The sequence below is a fragment of the Gopherus flavomarginatus genome, chromosome 7, assembly GCF_025201925.1.
Source record: "Gopherus flavomarginatus isolate rGopFla2 chromosome 7, rGopFla2.mat.asm, whole genome shotgun sequence".
Taxonomy (NCBI): domain Eukaryota; kingdom Metazoa; phylum Chordata; order Testudines; family Testudinidae; genus Gopherus; species Gopherus flavomarginatus.
In genome coordinates, this window is record NC_066623.1 from 83,022,033 (window position 1) to 83,043,138 (window position 21,106).

Below are 21,106 nucleotides of genomic sequence, written 5' to 3' on the forward strand. Positions count from 1 at the left end.
GAAGTCAATCTCTTTCATAATTCAATTTTTCTATATTTAAAATGGCTGCCATTTCCCATTGTATAATAGGGTCGAACATGCTCATACCTTCAATAAAGATGATATGAGGAACACTAGCCCCGTAGTGAAAGTGGCCACTGTTTACCATTGTTCTAATGGGACTGAAAGCACAGGCTGTCCACAGGAAGGAGGTCTTTCTCTCGTGCTATGAGTATCAAACGAAGAGGAGAGAGGTCTGCCATAAAATTTCTCAGTTGGAAAGCAGTGGGGAAGGAGCGCTTCTGTGAGCTCTAGTGCTGCGAGCTTTCAGGCCTCTGAAATGTCAACATACTCCTTTTGTTTTTAGGAGCTGTAGCTGGCCATGGAGTAAACATGGCAATTGACAAGTTCATCACACCCCAGAATGCAGGCACCATCAAAAAGGGAGTTGGGGAGTGTAGACACCTATCAACTTTCTCCCATACACACTTGGTTCTTTGACTCCTCCTCTTCAAACACATCCATACCCCTATATGCCATAGGGGCTGGGGGCATCCCTGTCCCCTTCATACTCCCTGAAGCCCTCCTACACTTCAGCAATGAAATTCCATAATCTAAAACTGCATTTTAAAGTGATTGGAGGATATCAATCACACTTGTCATACCTTTAGACGCATCCAAAAGAGCAAAGAAATGCCAGGTTACATTTCCTTGTCAGTTGAAGGCAGAAGGAAGTCCCTTATGATGATGCAGTACTTTCAATATCAGTGGAAATCTGTTGTATGGGCATTTAAGATGCATCTAACAAGTGGCCCAAACTTAATAATCCTTACTTTTGAGAAGCTGCATTGAAGAAAGAGATCACACTTAACATGAACCTTTTGTTCATAGACTTATTTTGGTTATATGCTGGCTTCCATACACTAACCTTTAACTCTTCGTACTTCTCTGCAGAGCTCTGCCTGTGTGCCTCAACCCTGTACTGAGGAGACTAATTCAGTGTATGCCATTTAAGCCTTCAGACCCTTATTATTCTCTGTGGAGAATAGATGATGGCTGGGGGGAGGGGAGGTAGTTGCTAATAACTAGAAACTGTGACAACTAACTCATTTCACAAAGGCCATAGTACCATCTTCAGATGGTGACATTTTTCAGTTACTGCTAGTCTAGTTGAGATTTAAATCAGTGATCTAGAAGTGAAAATCTCTGACTTAAACCTAGGGTGACTAGACAGCAAATGTGAAAAATTGGGATGGGGCTAGGTAGTAATAGGAGCCTATATAAGAAAAAGACCCCAAAATCGGGACTGTCCCTATAAAATCAGGACATCTGGTCATCCTACTTAAACACTTGATTCAGTCAGTCTCCTGAAATAAGACTGAATGTATTATAAACATGAAGATTTTGAACAAGCTTTCTTTCTTTTCTTTTTCTTTTTCTTTTCTTTATAAAAAACAGAAAGAAGAAGGAAAAATTCAAGGGCAGCTTAATAACTCTGACTCTAACCAGTATATTAGAGAACTGAAAGATCAGATAGCGGAGCTGAATGATGAGGTAAGTGATGGAAAAAAAGCTGTCATCTTGCTCATTTATATCTTTTGTTCTAGTATCTTGTAACAGCATAGCAGTTCTCGCTGATTATGAGAAACTACTGCAGTTTAAAGGTTTGACTTTTTCCATGGTAATATTTTTTTCACCTAACACTGTAAAAATAACATTCCAATTTATTTAGTGAGTTTTGGCTAAACATAAGGAATCAACATTTTGTCAATCTTTTTATTAATGTTAAAATGACCCAAAAATGTTACCCATGTTTTAACTAATTCTCATGAGCTTTTAGGAAAGGTATACAATAAGCAATGGTTGATCATGTGTTGAAATGTTACACTGCATTAGAAGCTCTTGTTAAAAATTAGTTATTTTAATGCTCATTTGCTTTGCTTTTTAAGGTGAAATAAGTTAAACTAAACTGTACCTTGTGATATTTACCGTTGAGAGGAAAGGTCTTTACGTGGCAGTATTACTGAGATTGCTAAAAAAAAAAAAAAAAGGATGCTTGCTTAACGTCAGTTAACAGATTTCTTTGTTTAAAAATTGCCACACTTTGAACCGATGAAATTCCTGACAGACTTCCTTGATATAAAGATTTTAGTAATTTTCTGTTAACTATAAAGATTCTGGAGGATTTTAAACACAAAAGGCTTATATAACCGGAACTCTTACTGGTATAGTTCATTTGTTTGTCTCATAACATTATGGAGATATGCCCGTGGCTCTTTTGTGCCATGAACAGTGTTTTGATAGTCATCTTTGCTTTTTTATACTGCTAATGTACACTTTCCAAATAAACAACAAAAATTAATACAGTCGGTTGAAATCTTAGTTGTAGAGCAATGCAACTGGTTCAGTTATTTGCCTTTCCTGTTCTAGTGTTCTTTCCATTAAATAATCACACCACTTACTTACCATAATGCAGTTACTGTTTTCATAACACGTACAAACTACTCTAGTAAATACAACTTTAAAAGGCTCAACCTTTTTAGGACCCATCCCTTGAGGATTATAATACAGTGGAGAATCTTCCACTGCTGTCTGTACTGTAGATAAAGGACTTCAGTCTCTAAGGCCTTCAATCCAGCACCTTTAGCATGCACTAAACTCACTTAAAAATAAAGTTAAAATCAATACCCTACCATCTTGCATTAAAGAATGTTATGTTTAAATGGATACAGTCAATCTGCTTATGCCCTCAAACTTCTTTAAGGGAAGGTAAATTACTTCTAGAATCCTTGAAATATGTATATTTTGCAAAAATGTAAGGAGTAACTAAGGAACAGTACCTGACTAGTGAAACTTGTAATTGAGACTGAACAGAGTTCAGGGAAAATGGGAAAGGGTCAAAAGAAGTCAATGAATTTCAACCCAGCTGTTCTTGGAAAACAATGTTTGAAGTTAACTTTTCTTTGTCCGATATCTTGCAAAAGCTGAATGGCTAAACAAAATTTTTGACAAAGCTGTTCCTGAGTGTAGTAAACTACATTAGATGAAACTGTTAATGCACGCTAAGGAACTTTTTAGTGTGCACCCACACGTTCCACGTGAGCCAGTTAGTGTGCGACATGCTAGTGCCCACTTACAGTCCTCTGGTGCAGACTAATGAATCATGTACACAGGTTCTAAATCTCTACTAGTGGGTGATTGGAAATTAATGTAGTTAATTCGTTAGTATCAACTCTTACAACATTTTTTTGGATTAATCTGTAATTTTTTTCCTTGCATGTATGTTTTTGCAGAAAAAATCTTAATGCATATCTTGACAAAATGATGAAGCAAAAATATGCTGGTTCAGGTCCTCAGTGTTTAATCTTTCCTCTTTAGGATTAATATAGTTTAGCAGGTACCTATACAACTATTGACCAATCCTGATAAAATTTTGTTCTGAAAAGAAAGGTCCTCTTTCTGTGTGGCCCAACAATGGCTACAAACTTTCTCCTTTAGCTAACTGATCTTTGGGTCTACTTCTCTAAAAGTTTATAGAAACGTTAAGAATAAACCTGCAAATTCATCTTCCTGAAGATAGGGCAATGTTGTACATGACATGCTGACCACAGCTATTCAGCTGGCTCAGATGTAAAACACATTCATTGGGATTAAGGAGAATTCATAGGAACTATGTAAAGTTACTGCTGTTTAATGCATTATAGCCACATGACTTTCAGTGCACAAACGTGGAGCTGACTGGAAAACAAAAGTCCCTTCCCATGAAAGTCACCTTTTTTACAAATGTTTTGTCCTTTTTTTTTTTAAACTGAAAATTTCTCTCCAGAAAATTTTGGTTTTGCATAAAGGGTGTTTTTATTGGAAAATCATTGCAATAACATTTTCAGCCTTCAGATTAAGGGCCAGATCCTCAGCTGGTGTAAAGTGATATAGAATCACTGAAGTCAATGAATCTCTGCCAGTTGATATAAACTGACGCTCTGGCTCAATACAGTTAGACTGGACATGGGGTGGAATATGGGCATGGACACAAGTATTTGTTACTGTCTGTGTGTGTGCGCGCGGAGGAAAGCTAAGCTAATACAAGTATCTATATGGAAGTGTTTGCATCAGAAAGTCTAGGTAAAAATTTCATTTTAAGCAGAAATAATACTGAATTGCTGCGTTTCAGGCCATCAGATTATGGAGCAAATCTTATTTTAAACTGAAGCTTATGTATCTAAGCGATTTATCTTTGCCTCAGGATAGCCCATTTGTACTAAAAATTGAGTGTCTCGTGAGAATTAACTTTAGAGGCCTACACTACTCCCCACTCCCCATTGGACTGCTTATGTTATTATACAGGTGCATACCTTGCTGAATGAGGGTGTTGGGACCTACCAAGTTTTGTCATTTTATCACCATATTTTACTTTTTATTTTTTCTTGCACTCAGTAGAATCCTTTTGTCAGGGGACTAATTTGTGTTACCACATTGACACCAGCACTTCAGCTACTTCTGCAGCCTGACTTCTCCCTCCTGTATAAGCCCTGGAACTGAATCAGTTCCAGTTTTAGTTCTGTGCCACGGGAAATGCCTTCTTTCAGCAGCTCTGCTTTATGGAGGGATGGACATGGAAAAAGGGCCTGTGGACGTATGACTGATGCTGGCTAAAGAGGATCCACCCTAACCCTTTGAATATCACAAGCTGTTGAACTCTCCTACCCCATCCTCTCTTAGTCATTTGCCTCCAGCCACATGGCATTCAACACTGGTTATAGCTGGCCCACTGGGGGCTGCCTTCTAGGGTGCACTAGTTCACCCATAGACTTGTGTTCCTAAATGAGATGTTTGGGTAGTTACAGTAGTTACTAAACTGTTCCTTATAATTACTGTGGGGATTATATTTAGAGAGAACCTGTTGCCACAGTTCTAGTGACCAGTCAGCTGCTGCTTCCCCCTGCCACTGCAGAGGCTCCTGGGATTTGCCTTGGTCTTCCTTAGGGTCCCCGTCTAACAAAAGAAGGTGTCTAATAGAGCTTAAAAAAAAACCCTCTAAGGGCAACTCTGCTTCCTCCCAGAGTGATTCAGGGTAAATGTATCCGTATTCCCGGTGTCAAACATTCTGGATTCTGAAAGGGTATGAGGTTTTGCTCGGATAAGAGACGCAAACCCGGGAAGCTACTTCCCCTGCTAGTGTGTATCCCAAGGGAAACATGTTCAGCAAGACATAAGTTGTCTCCCTGATGCTGTGTTCCTTGGAGGAGGTAGTGTATGCAGAGTGCATCAGTGTGTAGAATGATCCATTCCTAAGGTTTATGCTTCCCTTTATCTTCTCCTGAAGGAAAAGCAGTAAAAGTTTGGTGCCATCCCTGAGAGGACAGCAGCAAATACCATCTTTTTTAAGAGTCCTCTCTCTTCTCCCCCACCCCCGCCCTCATAGAGGGTACTATACCCTGTGGATAAAATATAGCACCACAGTATTTTGAGGAGTTGTCCTCTGTTTCCATCTTCAAACCCTCTTTGTCCTGGCTTCAGGCCATTCATTAGCAAACTTGTAGTAGTTGTGCAGATGTAAGAGCCTCACTAAGGCCAGGTCTATACTACCACTTACTTTGGTATAATTTACGTCAGTAAGTGGTGTGAAAAAGCCATCCCTCTGAATGATGTAAGTTACACTGACCTAAGTGCCGATGTGGACAGCTCTATGTCAGTTGGAGAAGCTCTCCTGCTGACATAGCTAGCGCTTCTTGCGGAGATGGATTTATTGTGCTGATGGGAGTGAACTCTTTATAGAGCATCTTCACCAGATGCACCGCAGCAGTACAACTGCACCGCTATAGTGCTTCTAGTGTAGACTAGCTCTTAGGTAAAGCTTCTGTTGGGTCCAACCATGATCAGAATTGGTATGGATGCCTCTCAGGGTTTGGGGAGCCCTCATGCTATCATACTCTTGCCAAGAGAGATGGTTTTCAACATAAGGCATGAAGAACATGACCTGCCTGAATTGAGCCACTGGGAATGCCTTCAAATGCCTTTCTCCTCTCTTGACCTCATCTGCCTTCCTAATGATCAGACAACAGGAACACAAAGGCTTAGCTCCCATCTGCCTGTCAACATGAGGCTCTTCTGTATAGGAGGCATCCTCCAGAAGCCTCCTTTGGGCAGAGAAGAAACCACTCTGCATTACAGCAGTCAAGGGCAAACTCAACACACAAGCCCATTGACTCAACCATTACAACCTTTCGCCAAGGAAATGGGAATTGAACAGTAGCGTTCTCCATCCAGTGTTCTCAAATGGGGCACTTGCTAAATTCTTCTTTGCCTTCTGCAAGAACAAAAGCTTGGATCTGGTTTGTTCCAGGCACTGGGAGAAATGGGCATGGAGGACAGATGCCTTCTCATTCAGCTACTCCGAATGTCAGGATTCCAACGTAAATTGAAGACAGGAATTGCCCTTGTTGAGCTGTCCTCAGCATACGACACTGTCTGGAGACAGGACCTCCTCCTCAAGGTCTCCTGCATCATTCACTGCCGGTGAATGATCTGCCTCTTGGCAGCCATGACTAGGGACCGCCCCTTTAAGGTAAACTTTAAGAATTCTTGATCTACTGATTTGGCCATTAATTTGGGCCTTCCTCAGGGCTGTCCGGGGCCCAGTGATTTTTAATCAATATACTGCAGATATACCAGCGATGGAGTCAAGGAAATTCTTGTATGCAGATGATATTGCCCTAGCTGTTCTGCGTACAAGCCTCCATACAATCAGCTGCACCCTAACCCAAGATCTTAGCACAATGGCTGATTATTTCCAATGCTGGAAACTTAGGCCTAATCCAAAAAAAACCATGGTAATTGCTTTCCATCTGAACAATAAAATGGCTAATACCAAACTTGATGTGCAGTTCTGTGGTGAGGCTCAATGGAGAGTCATGTGGAGCACTTCGACTACTCAAAACAAACAGCTAGTCATTGATCCTGTTGAGGAACCACCAGGATTTGATTTATGTTGGAAAGACTGGTGCTGATTGAATTGCATCAGGACATCTCATGGGAGATGTGGACAAACCCTCTGAAGTGGAAAATGAGGCAAACACCTCTGTGATTCTGGTCACCAGGCACAAACGATGGAGCACATCATATCTGAATGTTCCCTTTGTTCTTTCGCCGGGGGCCTGAAGGACATTCACCAACTCATTGCTGTGGCAGTGTGCTGGCTATCAAACTTAAATATAAATTTGTAATTGTTGCTACCTACTGAAGCCATACGGAAGAAGGAGGTCTGATGTATTCCTTGCCTCCTCTTTTACCTCTTGATGATTCTGGCAAGAAGATTAGATTGGGCAGGGCTGGGGTAAACCTGATAGCCTCCTAAAGACTCTCCGGCCCTGGTTGCCTTGACTCCAAGAGATGTCTCCCCTTCTTGGGAGCTACTTTTCTTGGAAGGAATCCTGATGCAAGGCCCAATTAAATTCCAAGATTCACCTAACAGCTTGGAACTTGAGAGTGTACAGCTCTAAATGTTTGGATATTTTGATGCCATGGTGGATTTATTCCTTTAGCCAGAAAAGACTCCACCTGAGGTTCATTATTGGATCTGTAAGGTGTAAGCACCAAATCCTGCCTAAAATTTTTGTTGGCTGGATTTATCAAAGGACTACGCCTCTACCTCTTGATTCAAAGTTGCTGCCCTGGGAACTCTTAAAGGGTATGTGTCCCCAACATCTTTTGCTTGTATCACCAGATTCCTGAAGACAATTTCCAAACTTTATCATCCTGTTAAGATACCTGTTGGCAACTGAAAGCTTAACATTTAGTCTTGAATCACCTTCAGAACCAAACCTTTGAATGAATAGCTATCATATTTAGTCTTCATTGTCATCAGTCTTGCCTTTTTGACTGCTGTGACTGCCAGATGAGCTATTGAACTTAATGCCTTGTCCATTAAAAAGCCATTCCTACAGTTTTTCCCTGGAAGAGAGATTCAGAATTATTTTGTGGTTTTGCCCTGCCATCTTAACCAGAACATATTCCTTCTTTTTGTCTTAGACCACCTCATCCTCAAGAGATCACAGGGGGCACTGTCTAGATATCTGCATAGCCTTCAAATCCAGCTTGATTAGGTCACGTCCTTTAGGAAATCGTATGCTTGCTTTGTTGCTTATGGTGGTAAAAACAAGGGCTTCAGAGCATCCATGGAAGTCATCTCCAAGTCTGAGCTCACACAACAAAATCTGTCGACGTCTCAGGCAGAAATATAGCCTCCGGCAAGGAGATGAGCAAAGGATCCAGCTGACAATCTCTACATTCCTTTCCCAAACCCTACCAGGTTGCTGACATCTTCAAATACAGCGTTTGTTTGCCCAGTTCTACAGTCTGCCATTCTCCCCTTACTTGCCTCCTTATTTTCTTCTGGTGTTCCCTCCACTGTCTTCTTTAGGAGGACTGTTTGTTTGGTCTAGAGTGTGTTTGGAAGAAGCAGAGTATTTTACAGCATGTGAGAATTGATCATTTGCAAATACTGCATCATTTGAAAGACTTACTGCACATTAGTCTTCTCGTGACAGGATTAAACCCAAAGGATTCCTCAATCTCAATATGTGGTTTTTTTAACTGTTTATTTTCTAGAGCACAAAATGTTGCAAGTGTCTTGACTGAGGCTGTGGTGCAGTTCCAAGGCTTACATAGTGATGCTGAGTTTCAGTTGCTTTGTAACCTATGTGGGCATTGTAACCAAAAGTTCACAAGTGATCTCTGGTCTTGACTGAAAAGATTTATTTGCAGTAAATTCAAATTGCTGTCCTCCTCTGTTGCTGAGTAAAACACCCCCCCCCCCATTCAGGAAATTGCCAGCATACATAGGAAATGCACACACATTGCTTTTAAATGCAGGAGGTAAATAAACTGAAAGTTTACTCTTCTAATCATTCAAATACAGTAAAAGTTGTAGATATAAAAAATTGACATGATTTTTTTAATAACCTGCCAATCTCCCTGTTTCCTCATATAGCCAGCTACTAATCTTCACCTTGTACACTGAAATAAGTTGGCTTCTTCAGTTGAAGTCTTCATCATTTTAAGAAGACACGAACACTATAGACAAACTCAGTATTATGGACCTCTCTTCTATGCCCCGCTCTCTTTCCTCCCTCCCTTTGTCTCTCTCACAAAAAAACCCACGTACACTGTCCTCTCTCTGCACTAACTCAGGAGTTGAAAAGATGCAATACTGATAATTATAATTAAAAATGTTGAATATAATTCAAATCTTCACAGCAACTAAAATTTTGCTTCTAAAACTGAATTCACTTGTCTAGAAATCATTCACTAATCTCTAATGTGAAAGCTTCCTCCATTAATAATTTTACTTGATATTTCCAATAAAAGCATATTGCCAAGCATTAACTCTGTTGTGCATCAGATAGCTACCCCTTTGAACTCCAGCAATGCAGACAGTGATATTCTGTACTTCACCTATCTTCTCGATAACCAGCACAGCTGCAGCAAAGGACTCTGGATAGTAGAAAGAAAATCAAAAGCAAAGACTCCAGGGTTTCCACTTTTAAAATATTTTAAAATATCTTGAAGCACTGTTACTGTGAAAGTCATCTAAATTTACAATATCAGATGGTTGTGGGATACTTCTGTCCTTACTGATTAAGTCACTTCATTGGTCACCAATTTTGTAAATGTTCTCCTTAAAGATATGAAGGTTGGGATAGTGTAAAAATCTGATGGCATTTTGGACGTTGTCACTAATTCAGACAGGAAGGCTGAACTGAGCTTGTGACAGAGCTGTTAGTATCCTCTTGATTTGCCTATTAAACATCTGTTCACCAATGTAATCCCATTGCCATTCTCCTTCTCTTGATCAAAGCCACTCCTGTTTGTAAAAAGCTGCTATTTTCTTCCTGCCCTAAAGAGGAAATCCTGGTATCAGCAACTGTTGCTTCCTGCGGTGTATAGTACCTAACAAATGAACTGCTTAAGAAATGATGCACGAAAAGAGTGGGCTATAATAAGTTTATCTGAGCAACTTAGTAAAGTTGAGAGTTTAAGGAAAACTAGCAGAGTACCTATCTAGAGCTGGATGCTGTCACCCAGTCCAGCATAAAATTACATACACTACACTGTGTACATGTTGACCAGTGTTTAATGGTTCTTGCTACCTCTCTTGTTCACTCTTAATTCAAACTGAATGGAATTAAATGATTTATAAACTACCTTAGTCCTAGGAGTGTTTTATGCACTACCTCTGTATACTTAGTCACTTTGTATGTATTGTACAGCAGCTGTGTCTGCTTCCTGTTGGATGTTGCAAGGTTTAAATGTGTTACCTAGATTACAGGAGTGGTACAAAAGATTAGCATTGACATGCTTGCCCGCAAACTATACTGACAGACCACAAGATACCTTTGGAGACAGAAGCAGGGTTTAAGAATAGTGGTTTCTAGTTTTACAGGTTTTGTGATTTAGGACTGAACTGCTTAAAACTTTGAAATTGTTGTTAGCTAAAAATATTAGACAAGGAATTTATACTAATGCAGTAGTGCAAATGCTTTATTTTGCTGTTTTTAATTAATGCAATCTCTTACACAGTAGAAAATGCCAGTTTTTGTATACTAATGCAGTATCTTAAATGGAGCAATTAGTTTTATTTTTATGGCTAGTTTCACATTGAGGCAGATTATGCCTGGCCTATATGCAAGTTTAAACGAGGGAGCCAGGCAGACTTGCTGTTCCTACTTTATGGGTGCATAACGTTCCAGAGAAGCATGACCAGGCCCCACACCTGCACTGGTCCACAAAGTTGGCTGGCTGCAGGGGGTAGCAAGCTGTACTATAAAAAGGGATGTAGCAGCAGGCATGATGTCTGCATACCTAGGAACTCTGCACCTCCCCCCATTCATTGCCTACAATGTACAAATGAGTGCTAGGCTATTTAGAATGTTATGCAGAATTGCATGTATTTAGAAGCTTATGCAGCAATAATAATGGGGACACTGTGTGGTCTTGCTGTCAAGGCATCATTCTGAAGCTCTTGTCAGTTAGTCGTGCGGGTTTTTTTCACCTATGTGCTGTACACATTTTAACTTAGGAGACACAGTGAGATAAGCTAAAGACCCGCTACTTCAACCCTGAAGCTTAAGTTCATGACTCCAGGATTTCGCTGAAGACAGCTAGCAATTTTACATCTGCTGTGGTTGGTAGTGAACATTAATGCTGGAAACACCTCTTTAAAGACTTAATTTCTTACAAAACAAAATAACTTCCTTAGGCTGGTGTAGGTATCCAGTACTTGTTTTTAACTGGAGAGCAGTTTAACACTACTTACTGAAATTAGTTTGGTTGTTTTTACTTATTATAAAGGAATTTTTTGGCATCTTTTCTAAAAATATTGTATTTTAAAGCTTTACATCCCCTGTTCATTTCAATGCAGTTGTATTTTTGGAAGCAAGAGGTCACGTGACAATCTTGAACCTTATAGGTAGCAAAAGGTGTATGTTGAGGCAACTTCTTGATCTTTATTCCTAGGCAAAGAAAGGCTTCCAGGTTGAAGACTTTGCAGGTTCTGCTAATAGTGTATTTTGTAGGAACACAGATGAACTACTGGAGATAAATCCATGTTCTTAAATGTGAATGCACTATTCTTGGAAATGTGGATGCTACAGGGATTTTGTGTCTTGGGCATTCCTAGGAAAAACAAAACGAATGAGCAAATGAAGAATTCAACTAAACTTTTTAAAGCAAAGTTTAATAAACCTGAAATAAAACTGAAGAAAGGTAAATGGTTTTGAAACACTGTTTCTTGAGATGACCTTTTTTCTATTCCTCAGATTTGTTCTAGTTATTGAGAGAGCATTCTCTGCAAATAGCACATGGCCTCAAGAATGAAGGGTTACTTACCACCTCACTTGGTCTAGCCCAGGGGTTGGCAACCTTTCAGAAGTGGTGTGCCGAGTCTTCATTTATTCACTTAATTTAAGGTTTCGCGTGTAATACATTTTAATGTTTTTAGAAGGTCTCTTTCTATAAGTCTATAATATATAACTAAACAATAAAGTAAACAAGGTTTTAAAACATTTAAGAAGCTTCATTTAAAATTAAATTAAAATGCAGAGCCCCCTGGACCGGTGGCCAGGACCAGTAGCGTAGCTAGGAGGAGAGCAGGGCAGCAGCTGCTCCCTCACCAAGCACAAATGACACCTTTTTAATTTTACTCACCTGGGAGCGGAAAAAAAAAGGCACCACCCACTGCGGTGCTTTTACTGACGGGGCAGCGCTCTGGGTCTTTGGCACCTTGGCGGCAGAACCTTAACTCGCTCCGGGTGTCTTCGGTGGCACTGAAGCTTCATCGCTGAAATGCCCGCCGAAGACCTGCGGAGCGAGTGAAGGTCTTGCTGCCAAAGACCCGGAGAGCTGCCCTGTCAGTAAAGGCTCCGCAGTGGGTGCTACCTTTTTTTTTTTTCTGCTCCCCCTCTTCCCTCCACCTGGCTACGCCACTAGCCAGGACCCGGGCAGTGTGAGTGCCACTGAGAATCGGCTTGCATGCCGCTTTTGGCACACATGCCATAGGTTGCCTACCCCTGGTCTAACCATTACCACAACATTAGTACAACCTGTCAAGGCCCAAAGTGAATCCCTTTTAATGCTGCTCTGTCGGCATCAATTGGAAGACACCCCGTATAGCCCCTCAAAAATAAATAAATAAATAAAGTTCTAGTTCTCCAGCGTCCTCAACATAGTCTACATGGGTTCTCATAAAAATGGAAGTCATGCTGTCTATGTGCCATTCTATTCCAAATTGTTAAAAAATATATACTCATTAGTAACACATTTTATGTACAGAACCGTGGAAAAGGAGTAACATGAAGACAAGCCTATGGAGAGGAAAACATCTCAGGCTATTAGTCTGTCCAATAATAGAGCAAATGTTCCATACTTTCATGTATGCTAGTTCTTTCCGTGGAAATGAAAACCTAGGATAGGAAAACATTTAGAAGTGAGCATGAAATCAAGCACTCTTCTCATTAGCAAAAACAAAATGTTATTTTAATTTTTGAAGTCCTTCTAACTGAATGATGAAATGGAATTTTATTATAAAAAAGCTTTCAGAAAAAAGATACAACAGTTAGAACATTGTTCCCCTAATCAGAGTTGAGTAGACTGTTTTAGTGAGTTCTTAGAAAATAACTTGCTGAAATGATTTTTAAAGGGAGACTCTCTAATTGTACCCTAGATACTAGTGTAGATGAAGCAGGTGGGAAGATAGTTTTAAATTTTTTTTTTCATTTTCAGTATCTGAAAAACTTAAGATTTTTGCGTTTGGAGAACTAGTGACCCCTCCCACTGGTGTGCAGTTCATCCTAAAATTGATCTGATATTGTATTCTAAGAACCTAATGCAGTCAGTAACATTCTGATATAGGTATTATCTCTTGGTCAGATCATGTTCCTGTTGATCTAACACTTTTAAGATTGACTTAATGAAAACAGACATAAAAGTTGGAGATTAAATACCATGCTTTTAAAAGATTCTGCTTGTGTAAATAAAATTCAAGACCCTTTAAGTAATTACTTTGGGGATAAATAATGCATAAGATATGACAAAAGGAGTAATCTGGGATATGGTAAAGCTGTGGATAAGGGAACATCTTGTAACTTTAGTTGCAGGAATGGAAACCCGGAGAGCTAATCAAGAAAGCAACGAAGGAAAATTTTAAACTAAGAACATCAATGTAAAGGATTAAAGAAATGACTATATATTGGTGCACTACACAGATCATGGTGAAACTTAATGGCCTCTGTTATATGAGAGGTTATACTAGATGATTTAATGGTTCCTTCTGGCCTTAAACTCTATGAATCTATATGATTAATGCTAGAAGTAAACTGTATACACTAATATTTAAATGAATATTTTATGAAGCTTTGAATATTTTCTGCCTTGAAAAGTGGAATCTAGCAACTCTGGCCTATTAGAAAGAAGGTTTCAGCTTGTGCCACATGTAAAGTAGTATTATCTGCCTTGTATTTCTTGGCTTGTAGACAGGTCAAGCAGTGCGGCCAATTGCTATTGGGATGGTACTGGATTTGGTTTATCAATGGTATTTGGATACCTTGGAAACAAAGCCCAAGACACTAGCCTCACAGCCTGTATAGGGAGTTGACGCTCTGTACCTCAGGGGAACACCCTACACCCCCGTGTTAATCTTTATAAAATGATTGTGTGATATCAATGCAGTCTGTCATGTTGAGTGTCTTCGGAAGGCTCATAATGCACTGAGCATGGTTGTTATAGTGATGTTCTAGTAATTGTTACAGTAATGTTATAGTATGGTTATAGGTTATAATTTCATGTATATAGTTCTGAGGCAGATAATGTGTCCTCATGACTTAAAGCAGGCTCATGCAAAAACTCCCCAAGAACAGAGAGGCAATTCACACCTCATCAGGGCATGGATGGGACAAATCAAGCCCAGCCACACAGGAACAATGGACACTGGCTTAGGCAGCAACAAAAGGATCTGTTAGACCAGGGGTAGGCAACCTATGGCATGGGTGCGAGCTGATTTTTTTTTTCAGTGGCACTCACGCTGGCCACCAGTCCGGGGGCTCTTCATTTTAATTTAATTTTAAATGAAGCTTCTTAAACATTTTAAAAACCTTATTTACTTTACATACAACAATAGTTTAATTATATGAATTAGACTTATGGAAAGAGACCTTCTAAAAACGTTAAAATGTATTACTGGCACGCGAAACCTTAAATTAAGTGAATAAATGAAGACTTGGCACACCACTTCTGAAAGGTTGCCGACCCCTGTGTTAGACCCTCCAGGGAGTCATCCCCTTCCTTTGGTCAGCTTAGAAATACGATGAGGTAATGCTCCCCTGATTCTGGAAGTGGGGGAGGTGGCAAAGCCAAGAGGACAGAAAGGACATAAAAGGGAGAGACACTTTGTCATGCTCTGTCTCTTCCACCTACATCTACAGACACCATCACCACCAAGCGACTGAAACGCTGATCAGAGGAGAGAGTCTGGCTGAAAAGTAACCATCCTGCCTGGGGTGAAACTCCATCAGAGAGGTCCTTTGGGGCCATCTGCCTGTCCCAAGTCAGGATAAAGGAGGAGGGTTGGGCGTGGGGCTAGCAACTCCACGTCGTAAAAAATCAACCTGCTACAGAAACACCAACAATAGAGACAACAGAGACTTTTACCCTGGAAAAAAAATGGTCTTCAACTCGAAGATGCATGAAGCTGGGTGGTAAAAGCCGTGAGGAAGCCACTAAGCCGATTACCCTTCTTGCAACCAGGAGGATTACCATAGGCACATGGAACGTGAGGACCATGTACGAGTCAGGAAAGACGGCGCAGGTTGCTGCAGAGATGAGGAGCAACAACCTGACCCTATTAGGCATTAGCGAGACAAGACGGATGCAAGCGGGACAGAGACGACTGTTGACAGGAGAGCTGTTGCTGTATTCAGGACATGAAGAGAATGACGCACCCCACACACAGGGAGTAGGCTTCATGTTGTCCAAGCAGGCACAGAGAGCACTGATTGGTTGGGAGGCACATGGTCCCAGGATCATCACAGCATCCTTCAGAACTAAAACGAAGAGGATTAAGATGAATGTTGTTCAGTGCTACGCTCCAACTAATGACAGCGAAGAGGAGGACAAAAATTATTTTTACAACAGACTCCAGAAAATATTAGAGATTCTCCCAGACAAAGACATCATCATCCTTATGGGAGACTTTAATGCCAAAATTGGACCTGACAACACAGGATACGAACAAGTCATGGGGACCCACGCTCTGGGAGAGATGAGTGAGAATGGAGAGAGATTTGTGGGTCTGTGTGCACTTAACAACCTGGTCATAGGAGGTAGCATCTTTCCTCACAAGCGGATCCACAAGAGTACCTGGGTATCACCAGCAGGCATGACAGAAAATCAGATCGATCATGTCTGCATTAGCAAGAAGTTCAGAAGACCCTTGCAGGACGTTAGAGTTAGAAGAGGAGCAGACGCGGCGTCCGACCATCACTTAGTGGTGGCCAGATTGAAGCTGAAGCTGAAAAAGAACTGGATAGACGCGTCAGACAGAAGAGTGAAGTACAACGTCAGCCTTCTGAAGGACCATAAGACCAAGGAAGATTTTGGACTGAGGCTGAAGAATAAGTTTTCAGTATTACAGGATCAGTCTGAGGAAGAGGAAGACAGTGTACTAAACAGATGGCAGAAAGTGAGAGAGACACTTAGGTCAGTATGCCAGAAAGTGCTTGGAATTAAGAAACACCAACAGAAAGAGTGGATCACAGCAGAGACCTTGATCAAGATAGAAGACAGAAAGAAGAAGAAGGCAGCAGTCAATAACAGCAGGACTAGAGCAGCAAAGGCCAAAGCTCAAAAGAGTATGCTGAAGCCCATAGAGCATTGAAGAGGAATATCAGGAAGGACAAGAGAGAGTATGTGGATGAACTGGCAGCAGAAGCAGAGCAGGCAGCATACAGCAGTAATATGAAACAGCTGTATGATACTACCAAGTGACTGTCTGGAAAGTTCAGCAAGCCAGAACGTCCCGTTAAAGACAAGCAGGGAAAGTCTATAATAGGAATAGAACAACAGATGAACAGATGGGCAGAGCACTTTGAGGAACTCCTGAACAGACCAGCACCACCAAATCCACCAGATATCAACCCAGCCAACGAGGACCTCCCAATTAATTGCGATAAACCAACCAGAGATGAGATCAGAAAAGCCATCACCATGATGAAGAATAGGAAGGCGGCTGGACCTGATGACATCCCAGCAGAGGCCCTGAAAGCAGACCTGGATGCTTCAGTGGAAATGCTGTACCCCCTCTTTGAGAAGATATGGGAAGAAGAAGTGATTCCGGTAGACTGGAAAGAGGAATATTTCATCAAAATCCCCAAGGAAGGAGATCTTAGCAACTGTGCCAATTATAGAGGAATCACACTCCTGTCGGTGCCAGGGAAGGTCTTCAACCGAGTCCTCTTAGAGAGAATGAGGGATGCTGTCGATCCACAGCTACGAGATGAACAGGCAGGTTTCCGGCAGAATAGATCATGCACGGACCAGATAGCAACGCTTCGCATCATAGTCGAGCAGTCTATGGAGTGGAACTCCTCGTTGTACATCAACTTTGTTGATTATGAGAAAGCGTTCTATAGCGTGGATCGAGAGACCCTCTGGAAGCTCCTTCGGCACTACGGCATCCCAGCAAAGGTGGTCAACCTGATCAAGAACTCATATGATGGTATACACTGTAGAGTGATCCATGGAGGGCAGCTTACTAACAGCTTCCAGGTGCAAACTGGAGTCAGGCAAGGATGCTTGTTGTCACCACTTCTCTTTCTCCTCGTCATCGATTGGATTATGAAGACATCCACTTACGAGCGTAGGAACGGAATCCCGTGGACGTTGTGGACCCAGCTTGATGACCTGGACTTTGCTGACGACCTTGCACTCCTTTCGCACAGTAAACAGCAGTTGCAAGAGAAGACCAATGTAGTGGCAGCGACGTCATCACAGGTTGGCCTCAACGTTCACAAGGACAAGACCAAGATCCTTAGGATTAACTCCATCAGCAATGACCCAGTCACACTGAATGGAAGCCCCCTGGAAGAAGTGCAGTCCTTCGCCTACCTAGGTAGCATCATCGACCAGCGGGGTGGCACAGACACAGACATCAAAGTAAGGATTGATAAGGCAAGAGCAGCCTTCTTACAGCTCAAGAACATCTGGAGCTCCAGAGAGCTGTCTTTGGCAATAAAAATGCGACTGTTCAACTCCAATGTGAAATCAGTCCTACTATATGGAGCTGAAGCCTGGAGGACAACCAAAACAACCATCAGGAAGATCCAGACCTTCATTAATAGCTGCCTCAGAAGGATTCTCCAGATCCGCTGGCCAGACACCATCAGTAACATCCACCTCTTGGAGAGGACCTGTCAACTCCCAGCAGAGGAAGAAATCAGAAGGAGAAGGTGGGGTTGGATAGGACATACACTACGTAAACAGCCAACTAACATCACCAGACAGGCACTGCGGTGGAACCCCCAAGGCAAGCGGAAGAGAGGCCGTCCAAGAAACACCTGGCGACGCGACCTTCAGGCTGATAGCAAAAAAATGGGCTATACCTGGAACCAGCTAGAGCGAAAGGCCCAGGATAGAGGACTCTGGAGATCTGTGGTTGGCGGCCCATACCCCGATTGGGGTGACGGGCATGAGTGAGTGAGTGCCTGGGGTGAGAAGCATCTCCGTTTTTAGGGACATTGAAAGTGTTAAAACTCATTCTAAGCTGATTTTGCTTTTAATTCAATTTATCAAATTTATAAGTCAATCTTTATAGCTAATAAATCTGTTTGTTTGTTTGTTCTACCTGAAGCAGTGTGTTTGGTATGAAGTGTGTCAGAGGCTCCCCTTGGGATAACAAGCCTGATACATATCAATTAAATTGACAAACTTATACCCACTGGACTCTGCAAGCCTATATAACTGGACACTGCAAGACAGAGGTTCCTAGGGTTGTTTCTGGGACCAGAGGTATTGGCTAATTTCATTTGTTTGCAAGTAGCTGGGAGCAGCTTATGTGCCAGAGGCCGTCATGAACAGCTCCACAGTGGGGGTTCTACAGTAGAGCAGGGTAAGGCTGGCTCCCAGAGTCTGGGATTGGAGTGGCCTAGCAGATCACTGGCCCAGACAGCACCAGAGGGGAACGTCATAAGAGTGTAATAAACCTAAAACGTTATCCCGTAATATGTTCTCAGTCTACGTACTGCTGTAAATGAGTGTCAGCCTAGATGATAGGTCTCACGGACTGAATCTCCCTTCCCATTGAAGATGGCATTTGAGTATACTACTTGCCTTGTATATTATACAAGGTTGGTTGGTTTGTGATTTTGGGCACCCTGGGATGTGTACAGTAGATGTATGCTGTCAGCTTTGCATGTATGTCTGCTGGCAGTTCTAGTTTTTTCACTGGCATTGTCATAAGATTTATCAGCCCCTCACCAGGCACAATGATATTGGTCCAGTTCTTGTTTTCAATGGCTTTTTCAGTAATCTGTAAATTTGCACCCATTACTATAGTATCTAAGTATGGACTGTTACAATCTTTTTATTAACACTTAAGATTCCAGTTAGTGTTCCTAAACCAAGCCAAGTAAAATTTGTTTGCATTAAGTATTCACCTTCTAAATATAATTTAATGTTAATTGTTTGAATTTTTGTTTAGATGAATGCTTTCAAAATAAGTGGCTGCATTTAAATGTTTTTCTGCTTGATAACAAATGCTGTGACTAAAAGGAAATATGTTAACCCTCAGATTTACAAAGAATAAGCATTTCAACTTGTGGTTGAAGTTTATAGTGCAATAAATCATGTGCTTTTCTTGTACCATATCTTGCAAACACAGTTGGACAAGAGACCATCAGATTTGCCCTCGCACAAGCAGAGCTCTTGCAAGGTTGCTGGCCAGCTAAAAATGCTGTTACTTTACTAGTACATGTCAAAGATAGAGCCTCTATGCTGGCGGAGTCTGATTTAAGTGGTTGTGGTCAGTCTGAGGAACCTGTGATGTGATAAGATAGCATTCGTGAGGTCATGTGGTTTGCAAGCACCCAATCTAACTCTGCAGCTTTGTCTGCCGTGTGTCTGTGTATAAAAATATAAAATGCATTTAAAAAGTTGTGTTCTTTAGTAACTGTGCCCTTTAGTTTTATATCCTGGAGAATCAGGGACATTTTACAAACTAGATAATTATAAAGATTATTACCAAGGTCGAAGATGTAGATAGTGTCCCATTCTCTAAACAATAAACCAAAGATGAAGAAGCAGCATTATATAGTTCTGTCTCTATTTCTTCTTCTTCCCTTGCTGAAATCATGTATTTTGAGGCTGGGAATTTTAGTACTTATCTGTTTTTGACATAACCAAATAATTGAGGCAAAAGCATTACTCTAGAACTGACACTGTATTTATGAAAGTTAGTGGTCTTAGCTGTCCACATCATCATTAACAGAAATTGGCATCTAAGATACACTTGGCAAAAAAAACCTAAGGTTGATTCCATAATAATCAGGGCTCTGTAGTACATAACTGTGGCCACAGAGTCTGCCTTGGAATTATGCTCCTGAATCTAAATTTTCTTTACAAAAAAACACCCTCTGTTCATCATGGCTGAAAGAAAACCTTACAAATGTGAGCAGTATAAACTGATGTGGTCTCTTCCTGACTCTGCAGACACATGAAACAATGTACTGGAGCAGCATAGACTGCTCTATTAATCTCAATGTGATTGAAATGTAAAGATGTCAGTTTAGGTGCCAACATTAACTGTTTCACTGCTGGCAATTTCAGATTAGATTTAATAGTAAAACACAAGTTTAATGTGCTTGTTTTATTTTTAGAAGCCTCCTTTTTAAAAACTTTTTAAATGAAGTAGCCACAGACTTTTCAGTCTACCACATCAGAGAGCTAAGGAATCTGGGTCCACTTTGCAGGGGAGTACACCAGTCCTTGAGTATTGTATATTGGGAACTATCAAAGCTATCTTGGCAAGTCCAAAAAACATCTGAATTCTTGTGCATATTGCAGTTCTCTTCTGCATTGTAGATGCTGTGTACATGCAGAAGAGAAGATATAGTCTGTGGGTTATATAATGCAAAAAATGTAATGTTAAAAAAACCAGACTGGGTTCTCATCAGTTCAACATGGAGCTACTTACTGAATGAGTTAAGGAAAAGTACTGAGGAATTGTCATGATTGTGTAGGTTGTAAAATATTTTCTGATAAACCCTTTTTTTTGGCACACAGGTTACCTTTAAACTTGTTCCATTTAACATCAGTTATTTCCTCAGAAGACTCCTCTAAAGCTGATATAGGAATGCTATAGCTTAAGTACGAAGTCCCACTTGCACAAACCCTTTATCCACTGAGATGTAGTTCTTACTAATATTTTTTTTTTACTGTTTTTTTGGTATGTCTTTCTGAATTAACGGCCACAGATACAGAAATCTTTTTAGCTGTTGAACAGTTAGACAGACAGAAGCAGTGTATACTTCCAGATAGCACTCTGCCAATATTCCTCCTTCACTGAGGGACAGCATCTAATGGT

At 41.0% G+C, this 21,106-nt stretch overlaps 1 protein-coding gene across 5 annotated transcripts in view; it reads left to right on the forward strand.

Moving 5' to 3' along the window:
• Positions 1-21,106, forward strand: part of EVI5 (ecotropic viral integration site 5) — a 129,557-nt gene that overhangs the window by 92,065 nt on the left and 16,386 nt on the right. For all 5 annotated transcript variants that reach the window (XM_050962150.1, XM_050962152.1, XM_050962153.1 and 2 more), the window contains one exon: positions 1,438-1,533. In XM_050962150.1, the coding sequence (XP_050818107.1) occupies positions 1,438-1,533 (96 nt within the window). The remainder of the gene's footprint in view (positions 1-1,437; positions 1,534-21,106) is intronic.